Here is an 11,451-nt window from a genome sequence, read left to right as displayed (position 1 = left end):
GGGTGCAGCATAACATGCAGACTCAGTAAGGCAGGTCAAATTCAGGCAGGTCCCTCCCTGTTTCAGCCCGTTTGCTTCCGTTTGGTTGTAGTGAATACGACCTTGCTGTGACTAGATGGGGCCTGTTTTTAGATGAATATGAGCCACACTGCTGATTACAACAATGGTTTATTTATGGACTGGAGCATCCATTGTCATCAGGTTTCCCTGGTCAATTCATTTCCTGTTGACTCCGTCTATTTCCCTGTGTGTGTGTGTGATCTTGTGTGTGTGATTGTCTTCATGTTCGTGTGTGTGTGTGTGTGTGTATGTGCATGTTTGACTCCAATTTAAATCTCCCAATCCTGGTCGCTAAGGCCCACTGCATGTGCAGGGTTCAGAAACCCTAATCATTAGGTGAGTAACGGCTGTAATGAACACCTCATCACACTCTGAGACTACTTTCAAATACTCTTGTATAACAGAATGGCATCAAGTATTGTGTACATCATAACACCTTAAAGGCACTTGTGTGGGATACATTCTAAATGCATTCGCAGCCTTCATGTACATATAAAGGCACCTATGAGGAGCGAGAGAAGGCTCTATATATGCACTGGTAATGAAGGTATAGCCACAGGTGGTTGGTAGCGATTGTGACGTGGCTGGCGGTGCCCACCTGCGGATGTTCATGGGCGCCACGCCCTCCCAGGCATTGGTCTTGGGGTTGAACCGCTCCACTGAGTTCAGGCAGCTGGTGCCGTCATTTCCCCCGGCTACGTAGAGCATGCCCTCCAGCACAGCCACCCCGGCACTGCTGCGTCGGCTCAGCATGTTGGCGATTGCCGTCCACGCGTTGCTCTGTTCCGACCAATCATAGAGGATTGTTAGGAGTCACATGGTCAGTTGAGGGACTCATTAGTGTTGGTTCTACTTTTTGATCTGGGCAGAAGTTCAGCTTTATGGGCCGGTTTTAACCAGATTAAGCATATTAACGGACTGAAAATATAGCCTGGTGGGACCAGCCTAATCGCTACGTTCCCCATTGTATTTAATAGGATGGTGAACACAGCGATCAAGTTGGTTCTACCAGGCTACTGAAAATCATGCTCAGTTGAGATTCTTCTATAGGCTTAATCTGGGTCCAGGAAACATGTTCATATTGATAGAGATCTCATTGTTTGTTTCGGGTTTTTATTTTTTACCTGTGGTTCATATTTCTCCACTGTAGCTAGGTGTGAGGAACTGTCATACCCTCCTACTGCATACAGACTACCATCTAGAGAGAGAGAGAGAGAGAGAGATGGTAGTGACAGAGAGAGGGAGAGAGAAAAGCGAGAGAGAGATGGTGGAGAGAGAACAGAAGAAAAAGATCAAAAGAGACAGAGAGTCACTTGATGACAAGCTCCAAATGCCAGATTAAAGCTCGCAAATGTTTGATGAGGCCCATAATAACCAGGAACCCAGTAGGAAAATCACTCTAGCCTACATTATATCCGTGCTCAATAGATGACATTATCACACCAAGGTGAACATCACATGCTCACCCAGAGTGGCCACACGGACATATCTCCTTCGGGTGCTCATGGCAGCGATGGAGGTCCAGGTGCTGGTCAGAGGGTCGTACCGCTCTGCACTGTTGGGGTGGAGGGGACACTCATTACATGCATGGATGGAGTACAACAATCAGCTCAGTATTTGTATATGTGAGTGAAAATCTGTTGAGACAACCAGTGGCGGATTTATTCACTGACATTCAAGGAAGTCTCCCTGTAGACAGTGAGCTAGTATTTGTAACACTTTATGGAGCTACACATGTTAACGTTGTAACATTTATGACGGTGTCCCGAAGTTATTATGGAGGAGTCCAAGTCCTCAGAGTGGGTAGATAGTACAGTAGATAGAAGAAGTTCCAAGTCAAAAGGCACGGGGCTAGATTTGAACCCAATCCCGACCCTGGCATATGTGTTCCCGGGGTCAGCAGCACTAACCGCTACAGGCCTAGTGAGCAGCGACAGAAGTGGACCTGTTGAGGCAGGAAGCTCCGTCGTAACCGCCGGCCGCGTACAGGAGGCCGTGCAACACCGCCACACCCAGACAGCTCCGTCGCGTCCCCATGGAAACCTCGGATTGCCAGGAGTTGGTGACCGGGTCGTAGGACTCCACAGTCGCTAGATCGGAGGTACCGTCATACCTGAGGGAGAGAGAGGCCAGTGAGTGGGCTTAAGGGTTGTGTACCAGACACTGGTGGCAGAGCCCATCCTCCTATGGTTGGTCTAGGATGACTCCCAAATTGCACCCTATTCCCTATATAGTGCACTATTTTTTTACCAGATGGCTCCCTTTTCCCCATAAGGTTCAGGTCAAAAACAGTGCACTATATTGGGATTAGGGTGTCATTTTGGACATATCCTAGGCCAACCATAGGAGGATGGGCTCTGACACTAGTGGTATCTGGTACCTCTTCAGGTTTCGTTCTTTAAATCTCACTAAGCAATTCTTCACAACTGTATTTTGTTAACAGTTTAAAAAAATACAATAAACCTTCTTGAAATAAAATGGATTTTAAATAAGGTATCATCTGTTTATTTATTTGTCATGGCTTATTTCCATCAGGGGCACCTGGATGAGACTCTGACATTCCAGACAGTGATAGTAGTCTGGATAGTACTTTGTTCTACCTTTCACTTGATGTACAAAAGCAAAGGGTATTCGTTTTGTTTCCCTCTCTCGGATAGAGGGGACGTGCTTTGGCATTGAAAGTCAATTTGAATAATTACACTTTAAGGGCAACGCTCATGTTAGTCCTGCTGCCACATTCAACTGTTTATCTTATCATACAAAATAATATCATTCAATGTGTTCGGTTAAATAAGATTACAACAAGTTTATCTTATCATACAAAATAATATCATTCAATGTGTTCGGTTAAATAAGATTACAACAAGTTATCTCCCCTAATCCTCGTCTCACTTTTAAGACATTCATATTAACCTAACCGAGCTAGCTAGCTAGCAAAACTACCACTAGCATACCAGTGTTAAACAGTCCTATTTCAGATAGCTAGCACAACATTGGTTAAGACTTATTACCCACATCCAGATCTATCCTCATCCTATCTAGGGGTCAAAGGTTGGTCAGATGAGTTCATCTCTTACCCTCCCACTGCGTACAGCTTGTTTCCTATGGCCGCCACGCCCACCCGTGCCCGCCGGGTGGACATAGAGGCCACCATGTGCCAGCGGTCTGTCCGCGTGTCGTAGGCCTCGCAGTCGCCGTGGATGGCAAACAGACTGCCCCCACCTGGGCACAACACACACAGACAACAACCACATAATCATCATGGCTAACAACATGCACAACAGTGCTGAGGATGGTCCCATTTCAGTTCAAATACGAACAAATATTCTATAGATGGTAGTCGCGAACTGTAATATTCCAAACTCATTTTGGATAATTGCCAAATCACATCTATTTAAAATGTTATGTGTTTTGAATGTTACCCAGTATCTGTGAACCGGTTAGCCTTTTCACCAAGGGCCAAATTCAGGATCCCTGTTTAAACAATGGAACTTTATATGTAGAAAGTACTTCATAAAGTATGTGTACGCGCATGTGTGTATGTACCCTGGTGGGTAATGTCTGGGGCACACTGACCAACGGCGAAGAGCACGGGGCTGGCGCCCTCGCAGCGACGAGGCCGGGTGCGGCTGTTGCTCAGCACGCCTCTCTGCTCGGGCATCAGGTGGTACTTGAGGGCTTCGATGAGCAGGTCCTTGCACTCCGAGTGGTGACGCACCAACTGCTCCGTGTCCACGTTGCTCATGAGGAAATCCCTCCGCAGTAGGGGCAGGCGTACACACTTCATCAGCTAGAGAGGGGAATGGGAGGTGTGCGGCTGGAATGAAACCCACAATCCTGACATTGTGTCATGCTATACACACTGAGCTGCACAGGTGCATATTTGATCTTACCCAGGGAACGTGCTGCCTGCGCCCGTCAATGTCGTGTTTGACCCAGCTCAGCACGGCCCGGTATACCTCCTCTTCCGACGGCACGTTCAGGTTGTCACTGGAGATCAGGTCCAATACCTTCACACAGAGAGGAGTGAGAGAAGGAAGGGAGAGAGAGAGGAGGAGGAGAGAGAAGGGGTGTGGGGGAGAGAGAGAGCGGGTAGGCATAGAGAGAAGTAGAGAAAAAGAGGGCAAGAGAGAGTATCATTTTACTCAAAAGTTACAAACACAGCAGTCTCTACACCTCTTGACATTTGCTAGCGATTCTCTTACATCAATGAAAGAAGCTAGTCCCCCACAAAGGGGTTCATCCCACGTGGGATGAGTCACAAAAGTTGTCACAACAAGAAATTATAACATGAATTCATTCCTATTTATCTGGAAGGAATGTTAATTTTGGAACATCTTGAAAAGGTCAGCTTTACTGAAATGTCCCAAAAAATGAAACAATGAGCCGAGGTAAATGTGTGTGTGTGGGATCAATTTTCATGAAGAAAATGGTTTAGAATCGTATTTCCATTAGCACCACAAAAACATTGTGTATGCTTGCTATCCCCGGCGCGCTAGCTGTCTGAATCGCCGTGACTCCAACCAGCCTCACTACTCACTGGACCCTTATGATCACTCGGCTACGCCCGCCTCTCCTTAATGTCAATATGCCTTGTCCATTGCTGTTCTGGTTAGTGTTTATTGGCTTATTTCACTGTAGAGCCTCTAGCCTTGCTCAACATGCCTTAGCTAATCCTTCCGTTCCACCTCCCACACATGCGATGGCATCACCTTGTTTAAATGATGTTTCTAGAGACAATATCTCTCTCATCATCACTCAATGCCTAGGCCTACCTGCACTGTATCCAACCATAACTTTGTCTGTACATTATGCCATGAATCTATTCTATCGCGCCCAGAAACCTGCTACTTTTACACTCTGTTCCGGACGTACTAGACGACCTGTTCTTATAGCCTTTAGCCGTACCCTAATCCTACTCCTCCTCCGTTCCTCTGGTGATGTAGAGGTTAATCCAGGCCCTGCAGTGCCTAGCACCACTCCTATTCCCCAGGTGCTCTCATTTGTTGACTTCTGTAACCGTAAAAGCCTTGGTTTCATGCATGTTAACATCAGAAGCATCCTCCCTAAGTTTGTTTTATTCACTGCTTTAGCACACTCTGCCAACCCGGATGTCCTAGCCGTATCTGAATCCTGGCTTAGGAAGACCACCAAAAACCCTGACATTTCTATCCCTAACTATAACATTTTCCAACAATATAGAACTGCCAAAGGGCGCGATGTTGCAATCTACTGCAGCGATAGCTTGCAGAGTTCTGTCTTACTATCCAGGTCTGTACACAAACTATTTGAGCTTCTACTTTTAAAAATCCACCTTTCACATTGTTATCGCTTGCTATAGACCAACCTCTGCCCCCAGCTGTGCTCTGGACACAATATTTGAATTGATTGCCCCCCATCTTTCTTCAGAGCTCGTGCTGCTAGGTGACCTAAACTGGGACATGCTTAACACCCCGGCCATCCTACAATCTAAGCTTGATGCCCTCAATCTCACACAAATTATCAATGAACCTACCAGGTACAACCCTAAAGCTGTAAACACGGGCACCCTCATAGATATCATCCTAACCAACTTGCCCTCCAAATACACCTCTGCTGTTTTCAACCAAGATCTCAGCGATCACTGCTTCATTGCCTGCATCCGTAATGGGTCTGCGGTCAAACGACCACACCTCATCACTGTCAAATGCTCCCTAAAACACTTCAGTAAGCAGGCCTTTCTAATCGACCTGGCCCGGGTATCCTGGAAGGATATTGACCTCGTCCCGTCAGTAGAGGATGCCTGGTTATTCTTCAAAAGTGCTTTCCTCACCATCCTAAATAAGCATGCCCCACCCCACAAATAGAATCAGGAACAGATATAGCCCTTGGTTCTCTCCAGACCTGACTGCCCTTGATCAGCACAAAAACCTCCTGTGGCGTTCTGCATTAGCATCGAATAGCCCCTGTGATATGCAACTTTTCAGGGAAGTTAGGAACCAATATACACAGGCAGTTAGGAAAGCTAAGGCTAGCTTTTTTTAAGCAGACATTTGCATCCTGTAGCACAAACTCAAAAAGGTTCTGGGACACTGTAAAGTCCATGGAGAATAAAAGCACCTCCTCCCAGCTTCCCACTGCACTGAGGCTAGGAAACACAATCACCACCAATAAAACCACTATAACTGAGAATTTCAATAAGCATTTTTTATTGGCTGGCCATGCTTTCCACCTGGCTACCCCTACCCCGGTCAACTGCCCTGCACGCCCCACAGCAACTAGCCCAAGCCTCCCCCATTTCTCCTTCACCCAAATCCAGATAGCTGATGTTCTGAAAGAGCTGCAAAATTTGGACCCTTACAAATCAGCCGGGCTAGACAATCTGGAACCGCTCTTTCTAAAATGATGTACCGAAATTGTTGCAACCCCTATTACTAGCCTGTTCAAACTCTCTTTCGTATCGACTGAGATTCCCAAAGATTGGAAAGCAGCCGAGGTCATCCCCCTCTTCAAAGGGGGAGACACTCTAGACCCAAACTGCTACAGACCTATATCTATCCTACTCTGCCTTTCTTAGGTCTTCAAAAGCCAAGTTAACAAACAGATCACCGACCATTTCGAATCCCACCACACCTTCTCCGCTATGCAATCTGGTTTCAGAGCTGGTCATGGGTGCACCTCAGCCACGCTCAAGGTCCTAAACGATATCATAACCGCCATCGATAAGAGACAATACTGTGCAGCCGTATTCATCGACCTGGCCAAGGCTTTGGACTCTGTCAATCACCACATTCTTATCGGCAGACTCAACAGCCTTGGTTTCTCAAATGATTGCCGTGCCTGGTTCACCAACTACTTATCTGATAGAGTTCAGCGTGTCAAATCGGAGGGCCTGTTGTCCGGACCTCTGGCAGCCTCTATGGGGGTGCCACAGAGTTCAATTCTCGGGCCGACTGTCTTCTCTGTATACATCAATGATGTTGCTCTTGCTGCTGGTGATTCTCTGATCCACCTCGACGCAGACGACACCATTCTGTATACTTCTGGCCCTTCCTTGGACACTGTGTAAACTAACCTCCAGACGAGCTTCAATGCCATACAACACTCCTTCTGTGGCCTTAAACTGCTCTTAAATGCATGTAAAACTAAATACATGCTCTTCAACCGATCGCTGCCCGCCTGACTAGCATCACTACTCTGGACGGTTCTAATACCTAGGTGTCAGACTAGACCGTAAACTCTCCTTCCAGACTCATATTAAGCGTCTCCAATCCAAATTTAAATATAGAATCGGCTTCCTATTTCGCAACAAAGCATCCTTCACTCATGCTGCCAAATATACCCTCGTAAAACTGACCATCCTACCGATCCTACCGACTTCGGCGATGTCATTTACAAAATAGCCTCCAACACTGTTTTGTCACCAAAGCCCCATATACTACCTTTCACTGCGACCTGTACGCTCTCGTTGGCTGGCCCTCGCTTCATACTCATCGCCAAACCCACTGGCTCCAGGTCATCTACAAGTCTTTGCTAGGTAAAGCCCCGCCTTATCTCAGCTCACTGGTCACCATAGCAGCACCCACCCGTAGCACGCGCTCCAGCAGGTATATCTCACTGGTCACCCCCAAAGCAAATTCCTACTTTGGCTGCCTTTCCTTTCAGTTCTCTGCTTCCAATGACTGGAACGAACTGCAAAGATCACTGAAGATGGAGACACATATCTCCCTCACTAGCTTTAAGCACCAGCTGTCAGAGCAGCTCACAGATCACTGGACCTGTACATAGCCCATCTGTAAACAGCCCATCCAACTACCTCATCCCCATACTGTATTTATTTATTTATTTATCTTGCTCCTTTGCACATTCATCTTCTGCACATGTACCATTCCAGTGTTTAATTGCTATATTGTAATTACTTCGCCACCACAGTCTATTTATTGCCTTACCTCCCTTATCTTACCTCATATGCACTCACTGTATATAGACTTTTTCTACTGTATTATTAACTGTTTGTTTATTCCATGTGTAACTCTGTGTTGTTGTTTGTGTTGCACTGCTTTGCTTTATCTTGGCCAGGTCGCAGTTGTAAATGAGAACTTGTTCTCAACTAGCCTACCTGGTTAAATAAAGATGAAAAAATGTTTAAAAAAATGCACATATGCTGTGTGTACCCTTTTATCTGAAGCTAAATGGGTATGGGCGTGTCCTGATATATTACAGCGTGACTATGTAGTGCGTGGGTGTAGTGTGTGTGTGTGTGTGTGTGTGTGCCTCTTTTAGGGCGATGTGTGTGTGTGTGTGTGTGTGTGTGTGTGTGTGTGTGCGCACTGCAGAGAGGGTGGCACAGCTCCTAGTCAGGCAGGGCAGGGCTGGAGTTGCCAGCTGCTGCTGAGATCAATAGAATAGCAGCAGCTTCAGACGAACAGCATTAGCTAATCCACAACTAGAGAGCCATTCAGCACAGAGCCAGCACAGGACAGAGCCAACACAGTACAGAGCCAGAGCAGCACAGAGCCAGAGCAGTACAGAGCCAGCACAGTACAGAGCCATCTCAGTACAGAGCCATCTCAGTACAGAGCAGCACAGTAGAGAGCAGCACAGTACAGAGCCATCTCAGTACAGAGCCATCTCAGTACAGAGCCATCTCAGCACAGAGTCAGCACAGTACAGAGCAACACAGTACAGAGCAGCACAGTACAGAGTCAGCACAGTACAGAGCAGCACAGTACAGAGTCAGCACAGTACAGAGCCAGCACAGTACAGAGCCAGCACAGTACAGAGCCAGCACAGTACAGAGCCAGCACAGTACAGAGCAGCACAGTACAGAGCCAGCACAGTACAGAGCCAGCACAGTACAGAGCAGCACAGTACAGAGCAGCACAGTACAGAGCCAGCACAGTACAGAGTCAGCACAGTACAGAGCCAGCACAGTACAGAGCAGCACAGTACAGAGCAGCACTGTACAGAGCCATCACAGTACATAGCCAGCACAGTACAGAGTCAGCACAGTACAGAGCCAGCACAGTACAGAGCAGCACAGTACAGAGCAGCACAGTACAGAGCAGCACAGTACAGAGCCAGCACAGTACAGAGCCAGCACAGTACAGAGCCAGCACAGTACAGAGCAGCACAGTACAGAGCAGCACAGTACAGAGCAGCACAGTACAGAGCAGCACAGTACAGAGTCAGCACAGTACAGAGTCAGCACAGAGCCAACACAGTACAGAGCAGCACAGTACAGAGTCAGCACAGTACAGAGCCAGCACAGTACAGAGCCAGCACAGTACAGAGTCAGCACAGAGCCAACACAGTACAGTGTCAGCACAGTACAGCGTCAGCACAGTAGAGAGCAGCACAGTACAGAGCAGCACAGTACAGAGTCAGCACAGTACAGAGCAGCACAGTACAGAGCAGCACAGTACAGAGCAGCACAGTACAGAGCAGCACAGTACAGAGCCAGCACAGTACAGAGCAGCACAGTACAGAACAGCACAGAGCCAGCACAGTACAGGGTCAGCACAGTACAGAGCAGCACAGTACAGAGCAGCACAGTACAGAGTCAGCACAGTACAGAGCAGCACAGAGCAGCACAGTACAGAGTCAGCACAGTACAGAGTCAGCACAGTACAGAGCAGCACAGTACAGAGCAGCACAGTACAGAGCAGCACAGTACAGAGCAGCACAGTACAGAGTCAGCACAGTACAGAGCAGCACAGTACAGAGTCAGCACAGTACAGAGCAGCACAGTACAGAGCAGCACAGTACAGAGTCAGCACAGTACAGAGTCAGCACAGTACAGAGACAGCACGGTACAGAGTCAGCACGGTACAGAGCAGCACAGTACAGAGCCAGCACAGTACAGAGCCAGCACAGTACAGAGTCAGCACAGAGCCAACACAGTACAGAGTCAGCACAGTACAGCGTCAGCACAGTAGAGAGCAGCACAGTACAGAGCAGCACAGTACAGAGTCAGCACAGTACAGAGCAGCACAGTACAGAGCAGCACAGTACAGAGCAGCACAGTACAGAGCAGCACAGTACAGAGCAGCACAGTACAGAGCAGCACAGCACAGAGCCAGCACAGTACAGAGCAGCACAGTACAGAGCCAGCACAGTACAGAGCAGCACAGTACAGAGCCAGCACAGTACAGAGCAGCACAGTACAGAGTCAGCACAGTACAGAGCAGCACAGTACAGAGCAGCACAGTACAGAGCCAGCACAGTACAGAGCAGCACAGTACAGAGCAGCACAGTGCAGCACAGTACAGAGCAGCACAGTACAGAGTCAGCACAGTACAGAGCAGCACAGTACAGAGTCAGCACAGTACAGAGCAGCACAGTACAGAGCAGCACAGTACAGAGCCAGCACAGTACAGAGCCAGCACAGTACAGAGCAGCACAGTACAGAGCCAGCACAGTACAGAGCAGCACAGTACAGAGCCAGCACAGTACAGAGCAGCACAGTGCAGAGCAGCACAGTACAGAGCCAGCACAGTACAGAGCAGCACAGTACAGAGCAGCACAGTACAGAGTCAGCACAGTACAGAGTCAGCACAGTACAGAGACAGCACGGTACAGAGTCAGCACGGTACAGAGCAGCACAGTACAGAGCCAGCACAGTACAGAGCCAGCACAGTACAGAGTCAGCACAGAGCCAACACAGTACAGAGTCAGCACAGTACAGCGTCAGCACAGTAGAGAGCAGCACAGTACAGAGCAGCACAGTACAGAGTCAGCACAGTACAGAGCAGCACAGTACAGAGCAGCACAGTACAGAGCAGCACAGTACAGAGCAGCACAGTACAGAGCCAGCACAGTACAGAGCAGCACAGAGCCAGCCCAGTACAGAGTCAGCACAGTACAGAGCAGCACAGTACAGAGTCAGCACAGTACAGAGCAGCACAGAGCAGCACAGTACAGAGTCAGCACAGTACAGAGTCAGCACAGTACAGAGCAGCACAGTACAGAGCAGCACAGTACAGAGCAGCACAGTACAGAGTCAGCACAGTACAGAGCAGCACAGTACAGAGTCAGCACAGTACAGAGCAGCAGAGTACAGAGTCAGCACAGTACAGAGCAGCACAGTACAGAGCAGCACAGTACAGAGTCAGCACAGTACAGAGCCAGCACGGTACAGAGCCAGCACGGTACAGAGCAGCACGGTACAGAGCAGCACGGTACAGAGCAGCACGGTACAGAGCAGCACGGTACAGAGCAGCACGGTACAGAGCCAGCACGGTACAGAGCAGCACGGTACAGAGCAGCACGGTACAGAGCCAGCACAGTACAGAGCCAGCACAGTACAGAGCCAGCACAGTACAGAGCAGCACAGTACAGAGCAGCACAGTACAGAGTCAGCACAGTACAGAGCAGCACAGTACAGAGACAGCACAGTACAGAGTCAGCACA

General features: G+C 48.4%; 1 protein-coding gene across 5 annotated transcripts in view; it reads right to left on the bottom strand.

Annotated features, from left to right (window-relative positions):
* Positions 1-11,451, bottom strand: part of LOC115102613 (kelch-like protein 17) — a 35,783-nt gene that overhangs the window by 1,922 nt on the left and 22,410 nt on the right. For 4 of the 5 annotated variants that reach the window (XM_029622738.2, XM_029622737.2, XM_029622739.2 and 1 more), the window contains 7 exons: positions 3,954-4,070; positions 3,637-3,850; positions 3,138-3,282; positions 2,006-2,173; positions 1,527-1,615; positions 1,185-1,258; positions 659-840 (listed from right to left, as the gene is read on the bottom strand). In XM_029622738.2, the coding sequence (XP_029478598.2) occupies positions 659-840; positions 1,185-1,258; positions 1,527-1,615; positions 2,006-2,173; positions 3,138-3,282; positions 3,637-3,850; positions 3,954-4,070 (989 nt within the window). Of the gene's footprint in view, positions 1-20; positions 841-1,184; positions 1,259-1,526; positions 1,616-2,005; positions 2,174-3,137; positions 3,283-3,636; positions 3,851-3,953; positions 4,071-11,451 lie in introns of those variants that run through there. The other variant, XM_065005549.1, reaches the window with a different exon arrangement.

Source organism: Oncorhynchus nerka, linkage group LG20 (assembly GCF_034236695.1).
Source record: "Oncorhynchus nerka isolate Pitt River linkage group LG20, Oner_Uvic_2.0, whole genome shotgun sequence".
NCBI classification, from domain to species: domain Eukaryota; kingdom Metazoa; phylum Chordata; class Actinopteri; order Salmoniformes; family Salmonidae; genus Oncorhynchus; species Oncorhynchus nerka.
This window is presented reverse-complemented; position numbering and strand designations above follow the sequence as displayed.